This window comes from Colias philodice, chromosome 17, assembly GCF_061535455.1.
Source record: "Colias philodice isolate Cphi_HAF_F1 chromosome 17, ilColPhil1 Martin Lab GWU primary, whole genome shotgun sequence".
NCBI classification, from domain to species: Eukaryota; Metazoa; Arthropoda; class Insecta; order Lepidoptera; family Pieridae; genus Colias; species Colias philodice.
In genome coordinates, this window is record NC_143102.1 from 10,798,059 (window position 1) to 10,820,289 (window position 22,231).

Genomic DNA, 22,231 nt, shown 5'->3' on the forward strand with positions numbered 1-22,231 from the left:
AGGTAATCTTAGGGTACAAATTTAATAATATTTAAGACTACTCTACCATTTACATACATGGTAACTGCTTGGCATTCTATATATGCTAAAAAAATTGAGATTGAGAAATTGACGTTAATTGTAAAAAGGAAAGAAATAGAAGTTTGTTACAAACAACTATAAAAAGAGGTATTGGCATAATTAAGTTTAATAATGCCATCGTACGGCGCGTGTAAAGCCAGGAATCCGATAGTAATTGTTCAAAAAATGTAGGCATTCATATTTGAAATCACTAAAAACATGACGATATACGTAACATATATCTAGATAGCGATTATCAATGTTATTTGTTTTTATACCATTGTAACCTTCACTGAAACATAATCTGTTAGTAACAACTTGCAATTGCAGCTAATTCATATAAATAGGTAGCTCGTGAGTCGTGACGTAAAGTGGCGTGATCTGTTCTGCTCTAATGCAACACTTTACCACCATTACAACGAATGTTTTACATCCATTACCGTTTTTACAGTGAAAGCCGCCTCAGCAGAGCATGCGCACGCAGAAATGAATGAATTACACGATAAAATACCGGCGATGCATTTTTTAAATGCATTCGAAAGGAAACTCATCGATAGCGGATTCATTGCTGACTCAGTGAACGATGCGGACGATGTTAACGCAATGTCAGGAGAAATGGATGTAAAATTGTTTGAAAGGAACGCATTTTGTGAGTAATGACGCAGCGTGCCAGTTGGCACGTAGGCAGGTGGACTAGATACATGATGGATAGATGCAAAAAATTAAGGAAAACTGTTCGGAGCATTGCGTGCTCATAAGTAATTATGTGTGACTATAGTAGACGTTCTTACATCAATATTTTTTATAATTTCGGATCTTTCCTCTTGCTGTTCGCAGAATTTCGTTCAGGAAACGTCCAACGTATCAGGCTGTGGAAAAATACTATTATCTAGATTTCAGAGATATAAACGACAAATGGTTTCAACTTTTTATTATCACAAGCTTAGATAAGATTAATCTAAATCTTAATTATATACAATTTGAATGTTTAAATAATGTTATTTTTCAAACCATTTACACTAGAATGGCATTATCGAACGAAAATCTTCTTGAAGTAATGATAGAAAAATACCTATAAATTGTATATCGGAATGATATTGGTTCAAAAAACAATTAGTACCTTTCTATAACAATTAACACTATTTAGAAGTAAATACAAGCACTATAGCAGTGGTGGCTCAGTGGTGAGACCTCAGACTTCGAATCGATAAGTCCGGGGTTCGAAACCAGGCGAGCGCGAAGGAAATAAATTGATTCTTCAATTTATCTGCGCATGTTGTAACATCACCACTGCTCGAACGGTGAAGGAAAACATTGCGAGGAAACCGACATGTCGAAGAATTAAAAAGTTCAACGATATGTGTCATCCAACAACACGCACTTGGCCAGCTTGGTGGATTATGGCCTGTACCCTCATAGGAGGCCCGTGTCCCAGCAGTGGGAACGTATATGGGCTGATGATGATGATGATGATGACAAGCACTATAAGCTAACGTCAGTCCATCACTTATCACAATCACCGTCTCCTTCACCACCAAGATTGAGCGGATTCTCTTCCACCTCAACCATGGTGAAATGATGGGAACTATACTTCTTCATCTCCTGTTCAAATAGTATGTTATTAATTGCCTGTTTGATCATCGACCGAGTCCGTTCATCATGTTTTCTTAAAGACACTGCTATATAATCGCCGAAGCTATCACATTCGTCTTTCCTTTTTAGAGTAGAAGTTTTGATGATTTTCATAGCTTCAGATATTGGTCTATCGTTCCTTGGTTTGGCGATGTGCTTGACGATGCGGGGTTCTCTTTTGTACAAGGTGACCCTTTTGGGTGGAGTCGCGACTTCTGGCTCGTTTTTGATGATGATCTCTTGGTGGGACACGTCGAGGTCATTGTCTAAATCACTGTCCTGCTCTTCTTCGTCCATTACCTCTTCAGCCGGTGTCTGTGGAATTAAATGTATGTTAGCTATGCTAGAATAACTTATTATATTGGTGCTGGATCAAGATACATTTGTTTGATTTTCAATTAAACTGATTGACCTTTTTTTTAGATCATATAACTTTTAATGAGAAAGACTAGAGACACCGTTTAATCCATGCCTAATTATTTTAATTAGTACTGTGTTTCTTTTACTTTTCAAATAAATTTTCAATTTCTAAACGACAGGATACAGCAAAAGCACGAAGTATGTGTCGATGCAAAAGGTAATAATAAAAAAAAATCTCTCACTGATTGTACAATTTCATTCTTGCTTGCATTGCACTTGTGCTAATGTTGTTTTTATCAATGCATTACAATTTACAATGGACTTAAATAAAAAAGCGCCGTAATGTAATGATAATGGCGACGTTTGTCGCCATGTACACTTTCCCTTTTAGATTAGCATTGCTTTTTAAATCATTTATTATTTTTTTACAGTAAAATCATTTAGATAATAATAGTTTACACAACGTTACTTCCTTTCAGATACATCCCTTGCAATCAAATGCAAAAGATGTGAAACTAATATTATAAAGAGTTTGTTTGTTTGAACGCGCTAATCTCAAAATCTGCTGGTCCGATTTGAAAAATTATTTCTATGTTTGATAGCCCATTTATCGAAGAAGGCTATAGGCTATATATCATCACGCTAAGAGCGGAGCAATGCGGGTAAATAATTAATATTTTCTATCTTCCTATCTATACTAGAAATACCAAAATACCTTTATATAGATCGAATTACCTAAAATTGAACGTGTATAGAGCAGCAGTTAACATTTATCTTATTTTGCATACCATGTATACGCATAACGTCCCTTAACACCATCCAATAAGAACGAAAATCGTTTGACAACAACCCATAACACATTTTAAACTTTATCCCCTTGAAATAAGAACTAAAATAGTTTGTCAATTGGAGCATTAAGGTCACTTTATCGGAGCGGAATTGAAACAATTGTCTTGGTGTTAATAGTTTTCAGTACTGTGTCAGGGCCAATGTTGACTGGCGGTCCGTTGGCGACAAGCCTCCCTTGACACGAAAGGTGAATAACCTAGGCTCTAGAGAAAAGGTAACTAGTTCGATTCTCGGCGGAGATAACTGTTTGATGATAGAAATTGTATCACTTTGTAAATGGTAATAGAAAGTGATTAGTGCACTCGAAACAATTTCAATTCGCAGTTTCATCATTAAATGGTCATTTAAATCAAGTATTATCTTAATACTACATATTATAAAGGCGAAAGTTTGTAAGTATGGATGAGTGGATGTTTGTTACTCTTTCACGTAAAAACTACTGAACCGCTTACAATGAAATTTAGCACACATATAGAGGGTAACTTGGATTAACACATAGGATAGGTTTTATCCCGGAAATCCCACGGGAACGGGAACTATGCGGGTTTTCCTTTGAAAACGCGGGCGAAGCCGCGGGCGGAAATCTAGTAGGTACATAATATGTGTTTCAAATGAATATTCCCTCTTATCATTTTATCGAAGGTTAAGATTAATAAATCTTTTATTCAATAATAATATTTAATAAGTAAGTAGATTATTAATTTATATTATAGTTACAATAATTATTATGAAGTGCATTTTCTGATCCACATTAAATGCGAAAATCCTTTCAATCTTTTTCTTTTCGTCCGCGCCATGATGAAAATTGAAAATACAACACCAATTGAAATAGTCGTTGCCATAGCAACAATGAATAAGTTGATCCATTGAAATGTTACATTTTTTAGGCCTGACCTTGAGTTTTTTAGAGGACGCAATTTTATTTTTTTTATGTGTAGGGGGGGTCAGTGTGAAGCTAAAACCAAGTTTGTGGGGTCGCCACCCTTGTCCCATGGCCGCCATCTTGAAAATAGCGGTGGAAATGGTTTTAACGATATATCTCTTAAACTATTTATCTGATAATAAAACAATTTTAACATTATTTGTTGCAAATTAAATTCTCTACAACTTTGATTCAGTAACTTTTTGTCGTAGAACTATAAATAAAAAAGTTATAAGCGAAAATGTTCAGAAATTAGAGCTATTTATATTTTTCAATAAAACTTTTTTTTATCATTTTACGAAGAAATGATATAAGACTATTTTTGTAGATTGTTTTTCGAGGAACAACTTTTATATACAACATTTTTTCATTACGTCAATAGCTAAGGTTTTACAGCGCTCAGAAGTGAGTACTATTTTTCAGTAGTAACTATACATAATAAATTGGCTATTGGCTCTTTTCCCAGACTCCACAACAATGGAAGCACACTGCAGAACATTTTAGTCCTGCTTTTCGACGTAAAAAAAAACGCACTTCCAGACTCTACCTCCTGGGTTGTGGGGAAAAGATTCAATAATTAATTTTTAATAATATTGTAAAATTAATTATTAAAAATATTATTATAACAAAAATAAAATAATTACTGGTGACAAATTATTATTATTACACACATAATATATCGTATTCTGTATAGTAAAGAGTACTTAAAATAGTACTCACTTCGGATGGCTGTAAAACCTTAGCTATTTACTTAATGAAAAAATATTGTAAATAAAAGTTGTTCTACGAAAAACAATCTACAAAAATGGTCTGATATAATTTCTTCGTAAACTTATAAAAAAAAGTTTTATTGAAAAATATAAACATCTCTAATTTCTGAACAGTTTCGCTTATAACTTTTTTGTTTATAGTTCTACGACAAAAAGTTACTGAACCTAAGTTGTAGAGAATTTAATTTGCAACGAATAATGTTAACATTGTTTTATTATCAGATAAATAGTTTAAGAGATATATCGTAAAAACCATTTCAACCGCTATTTTCAAGATGGCGGTCGTGGGACAAGGGTGGCGACCCCACAAACTTGGTGATAGCTTCACACTGACCCCCCCTACACATCAAAAAAATAAAATTGCGTCCTCTAAAAAATGCGACCCCAAATGTAACTTTTCAATGGACCAAGTATAAAAATCATTCTCATGAACTTTAATAATATCACTTAATACGCTCAGCATAATAAATTTTATTTACTTTGCAGTGAATAAAAACATCAGTTTTTATGTTATAAAATTATCGTCAACTAAACAATGTTTAAAATTTAATTATATACCTACTGTGAGAAGTTTATAAACTTTACACAAAAGATGCACGTAGGTATTTACTCGTAGTATTTACAATACATTGCGCACCATATTGCGCACTCACAATACATTCAAATCCCTCAACAAACAAGCAATGTAAAACTTATTACCAGGACCACTTTCGTCACAGAGCCTTTCGGGTTATCAACGTGGTTCGGCAAGAAGCTGAGATGGTCATACAGGAACCATTTGGAGCGTGTCCCGAACCGAACTTTGGCTTTCTCCCGGCGATGCGAAGCCAGTATCGAGTTGAATTTCTTGCGCAGATCTGTGACTTCCATGTCATACAGCTGAGCGATCTCCGTCCACGCTTCATATTTAGCGGTCTGCGCTCTAAACAAGTCATGGTTCTGGTCCCATAGCAACGGCCTGTTTTTGTATTCATTAACTAGCGCTATCACTTGATTGTTCGTCCACTCGACTTCGCGGTCGTCTGACGTGAACATAACGCGGCCGGTTTACGATGGCATGTACGTGGGGAGCGCGTGGTAGGAGAGAGGGTTATTTAATTCGGTCGGGTTGGCGAGCGGTATAGAAATGGCGCGGGCCGTTCGCATACGTTCGTTCGCCCGCGATTCGAGCGGAGACTGGCGAGGGGCGCTCGTTCAGGCTCGGTTCGCTGTTCGGTGACCTTTCTAGAACAGTAGAACGAACTGCGCGTATGTATATTATTCTGTGCGTATATTCATTGGTGCGATAGAAAATATTATTTAGATGCACGTTGCGTTGGCTTATACTAAATACTGCTCTGAAAGTAGCAGTATTTTAATATTTGTTTTACACTGTATACCGATTTAAATGTTTTCTGATCCTCTAAACAATTTTTGAATTATTTTTAGTTTTAAAGTCTACAGAACACATCTTTAAAGTTTATTTCAAACTTACTTCACTCCTTATCAATGCTTTGTCATTAAAAGCCTATTTTCTTCGTACATCTATGCATTTTTATTGTCTTTGATTATTATTATTTAATAGATAAAACAACAAAATTATACAGAACTTGTCTTCAAAATACATTCGTTATTCTAAAAATAGGCAAAACAATTATTTCGTATACAAAAAAAGTTATTTTTCATAATACAAAATAACAATGATCCGAATGGCCCCGGCTCCGTCCCCAGTGCAAATTAAATTTGGTCCCCACACTGGTCTAATTTATGTCCCAGAATTACGAGTAAATTATGTGTTGGTGGACCATGAATCTTAACATAATATTATTTAAGTGTCAACTTTTATGAAATATGGCGTGGCTTTTTGTGAAGCACTCTACACATTTCTTCTGTGTGTGTCACTGAAGTCCTCGTTAATGGCTGGACCGATTTTAATGAAATTCCGCGTGTATTCAGGTGCATTCGATTGCATGTGAACCCGCATAAATATTATAAGAATTAAACGTTTCTGTACATACAATCATGGGCATTTCAAAACCAAGCAAAGAAAATATTAATTCTTATACAAGTAGCTTAAAATGTGCATTTATATTATGTATTCGGAGTAACGCGTTTGTAATGATTCTTTGTCGAAGTCTATTAAAAGTTATTATTACTCTTTTAATTTTTTTGTAATTACCTTAGATGGCAAAATAAATGCTTATTTTTTATTAAAAATTTTTTTTATTATTATTCGTGTACTGAAAGAGTCTAATTGTTATTACATATTTTATCTGTAAAAATGTATATGTTTATAGGTTATCTCGATCTTATCTCTATACCTATTAATTGAAGATTTATGCAAGTTTTTATATAATTATAAAACTCGTTTAGATTATATAGGTCATGTAACATTTTTCTTTATTGGTAATGAAAAGAAATAAAGCACATAAGTATTAAAAAAAAATGAAGTGACTATTTTTATTGCATGATAGTTGTATTACAAAATTAAATATATGTAATAAAAAAAGAGCACACATGTCAAAAGTGAAACTTCTTTGGCAAGATTCACAGATACCAAAATCGTCTCCTTACTTCATGACGTGACGGTATTGCCATGACGTGACTGAAATTTAACTCTGAACGCGAACACTTTAAAAATCTAAAATTTTCTATACAACTATTATTATTTACTTATTTAGGTACATTATCTGTGCCCTTCAAGACACGCATAATTTAAACCTATACAGGGTGTTGCGTAAATTGAATGGACGTATATCATATAAGGGGTGGCTTACAGGAGGGGAGGGGGGGGGGGGGATTTCCGCACCATTGTACACAAGTCGTAATTTAGATACAATATGGGAAAGGGAATTTAAGTTTAAAACTTGTGGCTTTTAGTTATTCTGACACGGTTTTATTGTTATTAATGATTTAAGTGAATGAATATGAAAGATAATTACTATTTATTATTTAATGGTTGTTGGAGATGAATAATTGGGAAGTTATAATTGATGTGTTATATAACTTCACTTAAAAAGAAATTAAGAAATATTAGAATATTATCTTATATATAAAATTCTCGTGTCACAATGTTAGTCTGCATACTCCTCCGAAACGGGTGGACCGATTCTCATGAAATTTTCTGTGCATATCGGGTAAGTCTGAGAATCGGCCAACATCTATTTTTCATATGCACCACGGGCGAAGCCGGGGCGGACCGCTAGTAACTTATAATATTAGATCAATATAATAGAGAAAAAATGTTTTCCACTTAAAATTTTCAATAAGTAAACAACAACCCTAATTGCCAATCCGAAATTTTAATAAAATCACAAACACAGTAAGTACCATCACCAAAAATCTCCAACATATTGACATCCTAAATCATTTCGGATGTGATTCTGCACCCGCCGATATCGATAAACAAATCATCCCTCAGTCATCGAGAGCCTTATCGTAAGGGAGGGACACCCTCGGAACAAAGGGACGCATTTGTGAGGAATTTACGACTCGCTTTTATGACTGCGAAATAACTTGCTACCTAGTGCCTCGTTTGAGCATGTGTGATAGTTACTGGCTTGATAGAATTGCGAATTATTTAATTTACGATATCGTGGAACTATGTGTGGATATTCACTTCACTTATGATTATTTATGTATTACCGGATAATTTGTTAATGTAAAAGCAAGATTATAATTGACACTAGGTTAGTCTATATTTTGGACATAATTATTTTTAAAACGAAATACAAAGAAAATTCGAAACTCATAAAACTACTGAAAAATAAGTGTCTTAGTAAAACGATTCCTATTTCTCCTGGAAAACACGACAATATACTGCTCTTGTACAGTAACTTACTGACGCCAATAGCTGGCTCAATACAAAACAGCTCCATATCACCCTAAAATAATAAAGTATATGCAGAATCCGCAGATAAATTTTACATAATTTCATTGTTTGGAATATTTTTAGTGCCGGCATGTGTTAAGATTATGGCAGCCGCATGGCCTCGGTCGCTAATGTGCTCGTCATGTTGGAAAATATAAGTCCTTATTGTATTAGGATTACATAATATTATAGGTATTAATATTTTAATGAATTCAGTTGGAAAATATGATCCGAATATTCGAATGCTTTTCGAATGCTTACAATGTAAAATAGTTAACAAAAGTCCGTCGTAGGTAGGATATAGGATCAGTTCTATAATATGTATTTTCTCTATACATATGTGGATGTATCTTAAAAACACTCACTTTTGGTACATGTCTTAAAAACAATCTCACTTTTGATGATTTTGGTTTCGTTGAAAGAATTAAGATAAATCAAGGTTTACAATATAAATCGCAATTTTAATCAAAAGTAATTGTTTAATTTCTCAATAAGTATATATTGTTAAATTTAAATATACCTTTAATTCCTTTATTTATTACAAATACAAAAGAAACTCGTGTCGCCGGATTTAACTAAAAATGACGTAATACAAAACAGATTTACTGGCTTATCGCAAATAAAACATATTATGTTACGCAACGCTTATCGCTCGTGAAAGTCGACTCTTTCCTTTTACGTGTATTTTATTTATTGTATTTGTACCGATTTGGTTATTTTTCCCTAAAATATATGGACATTATATTATTAGTTTAGGGGATTTCTTTCTTCTTGGGATTGCAAGTTATGTATAAGTATATCTATATTATATACCTATTTTGTACTTTTTTGTGTGTACATAAAGGAAATGGATTAAAATGAAAATTTATATAAAATAAAGTTTTTATTCATTTATTAATTATTTAATACTTCGTTGTTAACAAAAAATGAAAAACAATTTTGATTGAGGAGTCTGCGAACGAGTGTTGTTCAATACGAATGCAATAATATAACATCGATTTGCTTTGTAATTATAATTTTACTAGCTGTTCCCCGCGGTTTCACCCGCATTGCTCCGTTCCTGTTGGTCTTAGCGTGATGATACATAGCCCATATAGCCTTATAGCCTTCCTCGATAAATGGGCTATCTAACACCGAAAGTTCCTGAGATTAGCGCGTTCAAACAAACTCTTCAGCTTTATAATCTTACCTATATATAAAAATGAATCGCAAAATGTGTTGGTAAGCGCATAACTCGAGAACGGCTGAACCGATTTCGATAATTATTTTTTTATTATATGCCTTGAAGTACGAGGATGGTTCTTATGTAGAGAAAACGTAAACATGTACCACGGGCGAAGCCGGGGCGGACCGCTAGTATTAGTATATAGATTTAAGTTCATCATGTTTTTTTATTCATAGTTTTGATTATTTACTGTGATTCTTGAGAAAGGATTTAATCTGAGATACGTTTTAGATACTTTTTGACAAATAAATTATAGGTAGGTATAGGTACTCATTGGTACAGTGGTTGACACGTGAGCGTAGAACCGAGGGGTCCTGGGTTCGATTCCCGGTGGAGACGAAGAAAAAAAAATGTCTCGGTCTGGCAGGACACAGAAGGCCAATCACCAACTTGTCCCTAAAGAAAATCGATCAGTGAAACAGATGTATGAAGAATGCATCTGCCCCTGACCCCACTTGGAGACATATGGGACTTCACTTATAGGTACTCATAAATTTTCAATGCTAAAGCTTCCACAGAAAACTTTCAAGTTATTTTCCAATGTATTTTACAACCTTCGAACTGTAGGAATGGTGTTCCGAGAAATATAATGGAAAATTATATCGTTCATTGACATAATTTATATAATTGAGGCTACAATATCCGACGCACCGACGTTATGAATTCTATATGTTATTTTTTCCACTAATACTTCCTGGTTTTTATGACAACCTTCAATTTACAGTTATGTGAGGGGTTCTTGTAAATAATTAAGAACTGTGGAAACTTCGGGGAGAAAACTTCCATATCTATTATATATTTTTTTTGTTTTAATAAGCTAACGAACTATGTCACTCAATATACATATTATACCTATAAGTACATTTTAATTTTTAACCGATTTTAAGGCGTTTCAAAATAAAAATTTCTAAATGAATAAAATGAATCAAAGGATGGAAAGTAGTTTTTTTTGTAAGTAGGTACCTAGATGAAAAATATTAACTACTTTTTGAAGTGAAAACTTCTTTAGCGGCGTTGAGCACTTTTTCTGTAATGGGTATAAAATCTTAAACTCGCGTCAGGACACGTGACCTGATCGAAAAAGCGTAAGACGGATACCATTCCATGATTCCAAAATATCAAACATGCTCAACATTAATAATCAAGTTTTCACTTCTGCCGGCACTCCCGGAGTGCAACCCGTCTTTTTTCATTCAAATAATGTAACAATTCAATCAACATACTCAACCAATTGAAGCTGTCGCTACTTTTACAGTAAGAACAATAAAACCGTCCATCTAGACAGCTTGGCTCAGATCCAATTAGCCAGGCTGAGCTGGCTTCCTGCAGTTTGCACTTCCTATAGGGCTTCGATGCTTAACTGGTTTTGTAAAAGCGCACTCATTGTTCACAAGCCTGCATGTATGTTAGATGATTGTCCAAAATTATGATCTAAAAATGCTACTTCATCATCACTACATAGTATAAAACAAAGTCGCTTTCTCTGTCCCTATGTCCCTTTGCATGCTTATATCTTTAAAACTACGCAACGGATTTTGATGCGGTTTTTTTTAATAGATAGAGTGATTCAAGAGGAAGTTTTGAGTATATAATTTATTAGGTTTTAGATAAAGCGGGCGAAGCCGTGGGCAGTAAGCTAGTATATGTATAAACGCGAATAATACAATAGTTCCCATAAGTTTATAAAAAAAAACTGGTATAATGAGGTTTGATTTTTGTTTTGTTATTTTACAATTAGAAAGTTAATTTTTTACCCTGGGTGAACCCGAGCGAAGCCGGGAGAAGCGGATAGTATATTTTCAATTTTTACAACCTCCTCTATTCTGATTATCTCAATAGTAAGTATTTCATAAAAAAACATTTTTAAATTTGCAATAATATTATTGTTACAGTTATATGCAAATTGAATAGATAAGTATTTGCAAAAAACATTTAATACGTTATGTAAAGTGCGAAAAAGGGGGGAAAGGGGGGAGAGGAAGTGCGCAAGTAAGGAACAAACATATTTACATACATATTTATCGATACGTGAAATTTGGTGTTACTATGCAATTTTAATTCAACGTTCAATACAATTCGTGTTGTTCAAATTAATAACCAGATACCGATGAACTTATTTATCGAAGATATATATTGTTGCATTCAGTATTAATAAAATAAATACATAAGACGTGGGATTTATATTATATCTTGCTAATTCATAAAATATTATACGGTATGAGATGGTAGAACCAGATTCGATTTCCGGTGTTGTTATGTTGAAAATTCTAACGACGCGACGCGACGTGATCTTCTAATAAGAGTATTTTTTATAGAATAGGAATAAATCGATAAAAAAACTGTAATTATATATAAGTACTATTGAACTACTAACGTACCGTTTTATTTTTAAACAACAGTTTTATTTTGCCCGATACATAAAATTCTGAGTTTGAGTTTTGAGTGGACTATAAGTAACGGGTAATACCTACCATATACATAAGTAATTATATAAATAATATCTCCAAAAAGATCCACAAAAATGTTGATAACGTCCGTTATTTATTTGTTTTGTGTGTACGCACAGACAAGTTTACAAAACATTCACTCCGTGTCCGTCGGTGGCTCATCGCACACTCAAAATATACCGTTTCATTCCAAAATTATGTTAAATTTAATTATTATATTGTATTTTGGTCTCTATATAGGAAATTGTACTTGATGCACTTTATTTGATGTAACTTTATGTTTCTTTACTGGGATCGGGAGATTCCATTTGAGAAAAAGAAGATAAATATTGTTTCTTTTTGCTTTTTGCTTAAATAATAAACTCATGAAATTATTTTAGTAAACGTATTATAAATTGTGAATTTATTCGTATACAAAAATAAAACTTTGAAGTTGGTTAAAAAACAATAATAATATAATCGATTTAAAATGTTAATCGAGTCACGAATAAGAACTCGTTGTATATGTTACTATTTATACTTGTATGAGTAAATACAAGAAGATAAAACTTTTTTATTTAAAGACGTTTTTTATTGATAACCTATAATATTTTAAATTTCCGTATTTACATATCGGAATCGAACCCACGACCCGTAAGAGCTAATAGATAAAAGAAATCTATAGATTCTTTATTTTGCACTGAAATAACTCTAAAAGGTCTTGAAAGATGATGTAATATCACTTGCTTTGGCCTGGTTTCTTATTTTTATAATAAAAGAGTCCAATTTCGCTTGCGTTTTTGAATATGATCGATGGAGATAACGTTTCCCATGTAAATTGTAAATAAAAAGCTATTTTCGATCTTAAGTTATTGATTTTGAGTCTATTGTCGAACAGCCGCTGTATCACCAAAATAAAGGTGACAATGAACCCTTGTTTTTCGTGAAATAGTTGAAAGTAAACATTTTTGTTATTTATTACTGAAAAACAATGTTATTAGCATCAATTTCGATGTGCGAAAATATATGATGTTTTTTTTTTAATTTTCTTAAATATAGTATGTTCTAATAATTATGCTTTGTTAAATATCTTTTATCGATATTATGATTCATATTACTGTAAAACAACTCTCATTCTACCGCTTTCTTTTATTTGCACTTTACATAGGCAGTAGGTAAGTAATCATAACCATTACCAATATAATATATCTAATACTAGCTGTGCCCTGCGGTTTTATATAAAGCCAGGATATAGATAGGATATAGGATATAGTCAGCCTTCCTCGATAAATAGGCTATCTAAACCCGTAAAAATTTTTCAAATCGGATCAGTATAGTTTCTGAGATTAGCGCGTTCAAACAAACCAACTCTTCAGCTTTATAATATTAGTATAGATATGAAAATATGTGTTAAAAAGTGCTGAACAAGCTATCAGAGACATTATCAGCAAGTTATGAAACTGACCTTAGTAATTACTAATTACTAATTAGTATGTCTATTTAATACTACTGTCTAATAAAATTTTGAAACATCGAGTAAGCACGTTTTGCTTTTATTCACAAGTGAAGAAATCGACAGGTACATATTTTAAAATTTAAATTATAATCTCAAACTCAAACATTGATTTATTCATTAGACTTCTTCTAGAAACACTTTTGGTCATTACATATTTTTAACATTTACCACCGATCACTTCAATACCCAATAATATAAAGTTAAAGTGTTTGTTTGAAAGCGCTAAATTCAGGAAACACTGAACCGATTTCAAAATTTTATATGTACTTACGTGCTTGAGTGTTATCTCTATTGTATTTGTATACAAAATTCTCGTGTCACTATGTTAGTTAGGTACCATATTCCTTCCAAACGGCTGGACCGATTCTTACGCAATTTTGTGAGCATATTGGGTGAACTGCAGAGTACGACGTTTGCCGGGATAGCTAACTGTAGTCTATATTACCTAATATTTACCAGAGTGCTAATTATAAATTTTAAATACAGTTAATCAAATCTCTCTCAAATATATAAAATTCTCGTGTCACAATGTTAGTCTGCATACTCCTCCGAAACGGGTGGACCGATTCTCATGAAATATTCTGTGCATATCGGTAAGTCTGAGAATCGGCCAACATCTATTTTTCATATGTACCACGGGCGAAGCCGGGGCGGACCGCTAGTAATATATAAAATGTTTATTATAGTTTCCTTGATAAAAATAACAATTGTATAACTTTATATGATATCCGCTTGATATGTTGCATCAGCTTGCTTACGTCACTTAGTTACTTAGACCTAGGGCACTACTTAGTTACATAAGTCTATCTAGATTAAAATCTAACATTAATAATTAACTGATACTAAGTGGTTTTATAGAGCTGTAACATGTCAGAGAACATGTTTAAAATAACATAGTTCAGAGATTGTAAAACAATATAACTTTTAGAATTACCTAGTTATTATATTATAGACAAAAAAGCCCGATAATTTATCTTAATTAATATACATTCCTTTTCATATAAAAACACGCGGCAAATATAGCATAAGCATAGCAAATAATTATATATATTGCATCGACTTCCGATTTCCGGGATTGCCACAAAATGGCGGAACTGTGACACATGGCATTTGTTATGTTTGCTGTTTGCTGCCGGATGACCGACGTCTAATCACTAATGGCGTACCTTTCACTTGTTCCTTTGTTTCGTTATTATATTTCTCATTTCCATATTATATGTACTCTTTTTGATGGCTTATGTGAGGATATAGGCACATATTTATTACTAAACAGTAACTAGTTACCTACTGGCTACTACATAAGTTCCAAAGTCCTAAGTCCTAACAAGTACAAATTAAACATAATATTAATTCTACCCATATTTTTTATTTATTTATGATACCCATTTTATGGTAAAAACCAGAAAAAACTAAATAAATATACTTTGACTGTGTAAAATCATCTTATGTTCATCTAAATTCGTAGTTTATAAAACATCTCCATCTAAATAATGATACACAAAGAGCTCACAAATTTGTAAATTGCAAAGCTTCCGCAATCGAGCCACGGGAGCGAATCCACGCGTAAAAACTAGTTACAATAATAACTTCATACAGCATATAGAAGATACACAATATGTATATATCCTAAACAATAGAATAACTTAAACAGAAACATAAAATTTGTCTCAATCAAAAGGTAATTTTTATAACTTGCCTCATAAATGCAATCTTATTCCCGTATCATAAAGTTACTTTTCCATCAAAGGGCGCTCATGAAAATTGGTTATTTCCATAAATGACGGTATGGAGAGGAAAATTTACGATACAAGTTTAGGGCGGGGTTTCTGACCGTTAAATTATCAGAGGTTTTATACCAAAGGGTTTTAATACGGGTTATTTTAGTCCCTATGGAGATTATGTGACACACCATAGGTGATCCCTTGGGTGCAGTCGTGATAATAATTATAGCGATGTGTACATAGGTTCGATAGAAAAATATATAATGTGAGAAACATACTGTTTTTTCTACTATGCATGTATTTCTATAGGTAAAAAATTGAAAATAATTACATATAGGTACATATTTTAAATAGAAATTTTCCATTTACTTGACAAAACGCCATGTTTCGTCGAATTTCCATAAATTAGGTATGCTTCGCTGATAGGTATTATCAAAACATTATAATCCGATTGTTTATACTGTACACTATTTTCATGAAAGAAGAAACATATACAAAGGAATGTGACATAAAATATCATGATAAAAACTTATTTCATCACACACATAATAAAAAGAAAAGTCATAAAATACATTAATGAAAAAGTGTTCTCAGTACTGATATAATTTACTACATAAACATCAGACTTATTTAATCATCGCACTGAATATACCTCTAAAAAGTTAACAAACATAATACATTGCTAATTGCTATATATACTAAAGTAAATGCAAAACTATGCCGCCAATTATAAACAAAACATTACAATACATATTATAACAACATCAAGAAAGCCTATCAATATTACATCGACCTAAACAAAGGGACAAAGAAAACTCGTGACGTCACTCATATGACGTCACAACCGTCTTCACTATATTTCCCAACAAAATTGGAGGTAATTCCACAAAAAATTCCACCCACGAAATTAGGGTAACTATACATCAGGCAAGTTACGGGAACACAAAAGAGGTAACCATTAATTCTATTGTGCCGAAGTTTCACCGACGGTATATTCTTGATTTTTGTGTACGGCCGGACAGAACAACTTTTCATGGGGTTTGGGGTGTGGTGTAAGAATAAAATTGTATTTATTTTAACAAAGAAACTACCATTGTTTTTAATGTGCGTCTTAGTATTTTGATTTGATTTTCTGGGTACTAGCCTTTAAAAGAGAATTTACGTGTTTGAAATTGTCTATCGTAACCGCTTCTATGCCAATACCTTAGAATATTTATAAATCATTCTATATTGAGTAATATATTATATAAAATATAGATCGTGCACCACCCACTCTCACCATATAAATAAATGCAATGAAATGCGAGATGAACCCATTTATAAACACAGAAAAATGTCATTAACACCATAAATATAGAAAAAATAATTAATTGTAATCCATGCATACCTAGCCTACATTGATATATGCCTTATATTGTTGGATGTTAAATGGTATGTTTAATGCGGAAGTATAATGACGAATACATTGTTTTCTTTATTTACTACTAGCGACCCGCCCCGGCTTCGCACGGGTGCAATGCTGATACTAAATACACTACAGAAAAACTGTGAACGTTGTACATAAAAACATAGCGGCCCGGCCGGCCGGTACCGCCGCAAATGCTACGTCCCGCAATTTTTAAATCTGTAATATCTTCGAAAATATTCACTTAAATCATACGGTGTAAAGGGCCATATAGATCTATATTAAATGAAAAATGTATTCAAGGTATTTAATTGGTTAAGAATTAATGCTGTATTGGAGAAAATCGCTTCGAAAATTAGCTATTATTTGTCGTAAAAAGTAAATGACAAAAAAATTTTATTGTGGATTATCCATAAGAGATAGACATATACCATCCCGGACTTTTCTGTAGACCTTTTCAATGTGTATAATACTTAGTACATTATTTTGATAGGGTTTAGCCTGCGTTTGCAATATAAGCGGAAAAAATTTAATTTTTTACGACATCACATTAGAAACCTCATAAATAACAGTACTTCTCCACTACTTAATGGATGTTATTATACATATAAACCTTCCTCTTGAATCACTCTATCTATTAAAAAAAACCGCATCAAAATCCGTTGCGTAGTTTCAAAGATTTAAGCGTACAAAGGGACATAGGGACATAGGGACATAGGGACAGGGAAAGCGACTTTGTTTTATACTATGTAGTGATTATATAAAAATCTAAATAAATATAAACACTTATTAAATCGCTTAGCATTAGCCGAAAAAGCAGTTTTATTTTATAGCATTTTAAATTCTGATACATGCACGTATAGAATACGATTTGGAATTAGTATACTTTTAAAACCGTAAGTGTGTATTTTTTTGTGACTCATTTTTCGATAGCACCTGCGCTACTAACAAAGGTTTTTGTTCCTGCGAAGTGCAGTAGGAACAAAATGCATTAATTACGAGAATGGTATACTTATTTACCATCATGATACACAAAAAAATAAAGCTTTATTCCTAAAACGCTTTCGCTTATAACTCAGTCCGCTATAATTTGAACGCACCGCGGGGTCCGCGTTTAACTTAGGTATTTTATAACCCTGCTATTGTGCGTGCCATATTATTAGGAGCTAGGGTGGCCACACCTCGTTACTTCGGGGGACAAAGTTTACACTTTTTTATTACTGCTTAACTTAGCTGCACTCCCCGCGGTGAAAAGCTGCATAGATTCGCTTCAGGGATTATATTTTTATGATACTTGATCCTTATGGTTATGGGAATTGTGTAGGGAGCTGTGAACTATTTAATTGATATTTAAAAAATATGGAGACTTAAATTTTGCATACACCATACGTCGAAATATCTTATTAGATCAAGCATTTAGTTAAAATTAAAATATTTTTCGCTTAAATAGTACCTAAATGAAGAAATAATCTGAATACATGCCATATTTTAAGATACATGGTACATGGTATCTATCAATAAAAATTATGATTACTGAGATAAATTAGAATATTCTTATAATGCATTTTAATAATTAATACCTTTTTTTATTTCATAATAAAAAAGGTATAAGGCGGGATATCATTAATTAATTACTTATCATTAATTAATTAATAATATCCCGCTAATCGAGCAAGTGTGGTTATCCTATCTGAACTTATACCGAAAATTATATTCTTCGTTTTCCCAATGTACAAGTTTTTCGAATTATCAAGATCGTCACATTATAATTACGTAATAAGACTATTATACTATTCTTGTATTCAAAATTATTTCCCACTTTTCTACTAAATGCTGGGAAATTATTTGAAATTTATACGATTTTCATTTTTAACTATATTAATAAAAGATTTAATCAGTATAGTTTATTGGTAGTCCAAGCTTTTATTTTCATGGTACAAAATATTTATTTTAGTAAATAAAATTTATTTATATAGTTAGTTATCTACTTACTTTAATATTAATACTACTCGATTTATTTTTAATATAATTATAATGTCGATATATAGTTATCTCTAGGAATAAAGATATAAAAAAATATTACACAATTGAAGATAATAAATAAAGGAGATTATTTCAGTTCATTACTCGGCAATCTTGGTCAAAACAACAAATAACAAAACATAAAAAACACATATTTTGTAACGTTTCAAAGGCCGGTATTCGGTAACACATATAACTCATGTCAATCACTTGCTTTTTAAGACGCTAATTTTAAACAAACAAAAAAAATTCCACAAAAAAGTCAAATCAGTGTCAGAAGTGAAACTTCTTTGGATAGATTCAAAGTTACCAAAATCGTCGCTTGCTCCATGACGTGACGGTATTGCCATGACGCGTCCTTGCAATTTTACTCTCCACGCGCCTAAACAAATTACACTTCAAAACAACTTCAACGTGTAACCTAACCTTTGTAACCTATACTTCTACAACCACATCTAAATCTGTCCAGCCATTTACAAGCTATCATGGATACAAACCTGAAAACAATACCCTCTTTTATGCAGTAGTGTAAGAACCATGAGTTACCAAAGGCCGCCAAAACGTCGCCAAGGCACTTAAGCCTTACTGCGAAAAACATTTGCCGAATTATCACCAAAAAGCCTTTTAGGCGTAATGATAAAACGTATTTTATGAAAGCATATTACTAGAGAATAGCTAGTGGTATTTTTTACCTTCTAATAAATAAAAAATATGACAAAAACTAGTACATACTAGATACTAACTCCTACTTATTACGGGCTGTGGATTTTACGACAGAATTAAAAACAAGTATATTACATACTGTTACAATAATTAGGAAAACGATTATATCATAGGTTTTAGCATGAAACTAAACTCAAACTCAAACTCAAAACTTTATTTATTCAATTAGACTTCAATGTTTAGTTTTTCCTGAAGTTTTTTTTACTTTTTGCATTATTTGTGGACTAAAAATAATGATTATTTCCTCCTAATGACCATTTATATAAAATAGTAATAGTAGTTCGTTCCGGCGAGTTACCTGACGAGCCATTGTATGTAGTTAATTACATACTAGATGTATTTTCACCTTTTTATGTCGAGCAATTACTGTTATGTCAATCTAGATGATTACTTTATCATACTTTGCACAGTCGGTTAAGTTTGATGACTCTATTGCCATAGTGTGTTTAAAACATTTTTTAATACTATAGTTTTTGTTGCTAATGTGTTTTTGAGGTATTTTTTTAGCTCGATGTGCGAAAAGTTCCCGTTTTCAGATTTCTAATAATAGAGCTCATTAAAAAGTTACTTTATCAGCCAGAACCAAATCCACGATTATAAACATATAATTTATTATTTATCAAATACACGTGTTCTTTTAATACAAAATATTATATTCAATTCTTGTGAAAACAGCAGCATTCTAATTATATAACCCTGCATTGAACATGGCCCTAATTACAAGCTATCAAACGTCTTACAAAACTTCGTCACAAAGGGTCCGGTTTGGCCGGTCCCTTGGACCCAGTAGGTTCCGTTCGACCATCACTAATATTACGGGTTAAGTATAGGGTTGAACTATTGTTACGTCATACATTCAAATGTTTTAAATTGTGTGAAAATGCACCGATGTCACACAATGCAGGGGCTTTATGTTCAGTGTATGGAAATAATGAATCTGGGAGACATCTATTCGAATATAAAATGAAATGGCTACTGCTGGGTATTTTTGACAATATCTAAAGTTATTTCGTAGGTATTTCTGTTACCACCGATAGTAACTTGGAAGCTAAATGGCTGATTATCCATACTAATATTATAAAGCTGAAGAGTTTGTTTGTTTGCGTGCTAATCTCGGAAACTACTGGTCTGATTTGAAAAATTGTTTCGGTGTTAGATAGCCCATTTATCGAGGAAGGCTATCGTCACGCTAAGACCAACAGGAGCGAAGCACTGCGGGTAAAACCGCGGAGCACAGCTAGTTCAGTATAATTTTGCCATTTGTTTCGGATTACTGTTGTAAATATTATGTGTTTTATATTTTTTTATTACGATAAAACTATAAACTAGAATATTTTTTTATTTGATATCCGTGTGAAGACACGGATCCAACTGTTAGTGTAGTAAATTCAGCATTTATTGCGAGAAAAAAAAATGGATAAGTTCCCTCTTGACAAACAGGTTTTACGATTATTACATATTTTTATACATGAAACTTTTTAATACCAAACAGAAAAACGTACTAAATAACGTGCTAAATTCGATCTTTACGATCTGTTCGTCAATCCAATAAAAAATCCAATTGTGCTTCGATAATTCCGTGATATTTTACAACTTCCAAAAGTAACGTATTTATACAACAATGCCTAAGGAAAAAATGTCATAAAATAATACGGGGACACAAAGGATCTCTGTAAGTATTCTTCTCAAGGTAATAAAATTGAGAGTTATAGTTAATACTGGTTAATCCGACCGGGACCGTCCCCGGGATTGTCCCCGGGACATTAGCATACGCAACTCATTGATACATTCTTTTCCAGAGTCGTAAAACGGAACCGAGGGTCCCGATAAATATGTTCTTCTACCATTACGTTTATTAAATTTGCGCTAAATCTTCTTGACATATGGGTTGGGTGTTGTGGCATGAAATCTGGAGTGTTTAGAGGGTAAAGTTTGGGGGTTGGAAAGACTGGGATGTTGGATGTCGTTGTCTATACTAATCTATACTAATATTATAAAGAGGAAAGGTTTGTATGTATGTATGTATGGTTTTCACGCATAAACTACTGGACCGATGTTGATGAAATTTGGAAATATGTACCACGGGCGAAGCCGGGGCGGGCCGTTAGTATTTAATATTATGATACCTATGTTATGACTTACATGGCTAATTAAATGGACAAATTTTTTAACAAGAACACTCTTTATTTATTTAAAGAAGATTCTTTTAGCCAACATTATCGAACAAAGGTTCCAAGTCGTAGCTATTTTGTTTTAACGATTCTTTTAAAAATTGAAAACCGAGAAACCAAAAAAGATCTTTCTTAAAATTTCTTCTCAACCATTTCTTACAATATTTACGTAACCAAACAAAGGCACGCCATTACTTAATATTAAAAAACAGAACAAAGGAATATAAAGGGAATTAGGTATAAATTGGGAAAGCTCACATAAAACTCGGGTAATTAAGCACGCCCGAAGTTTTTAAAAGCTTCTTTAAATTAAATACCTCTTAATAATATTTGCATAATTGAGGACAGAGATTTTGCGACCTCATTCGGGTTGATGCGTAAATAAAAATAAATAGCCTTTTATAATGGAGTCATTGAGAATGTGGAAGCGACTTTGTATAAACAGATAGACATTATGTGCTTTTGTGTTTCGGTATAATGTGTGTTGGAGAATTTTTAAAAAAGTTTGGGTAATGTTGATATTAAAGGTATCCTTATTGCCATTATGTGAAATTAACGCACCTTTGTTTAGGTGTAAAT

General features: G+C 32.7%; 1 protein-coding gene across 1 annotated transcript; it reads right to left on the reverse strand.

Moving 5' to 3' along the window:
• Nucleotides 1-976: 976 nt before the first annotated feature.
• LOC149481347 (uncharacterized) lies at nucleotides 977-5,779 on the reverse strand. The gene is made up of 2 exons (XM_089705645.1): nucleotides 5,293-5,779; nucleotides 977-2,007 (listed from the first exon to the last, which is right to left on the reverse strand). Exons 1-2 carry the CDS (start codon nucleotides 5,626-5,628, stop codon nucleotides 1,564-1,566), a joined length of 780 nt encoding a protein of 259 aa, XP_089561771.1. The 5' UTR covers nucleotides 5,629-5,779; the 3' UTR covers nucleotides 977-1,563.
• Between the last annotated feature and the right edge of the window lie 16,452 nt (nucleotides 5,780-22,231).

Coding starts and splice junctions, on each gene's coding strand:
- LOC149481347 (XM_089705645.1), bottom strand. CDS start 5,628: ATGTTCACGTCAGACGACCGCGAAGTCGAGTGGACGAACAATCAAGTG. Junction 2,008..5,292: donor CTGTGACGAAAGTGGTCCTG/GTAATAAGTTTT, acceptor TTAATTCCACAG/ACACCGGCTGAAGAGGTAAT.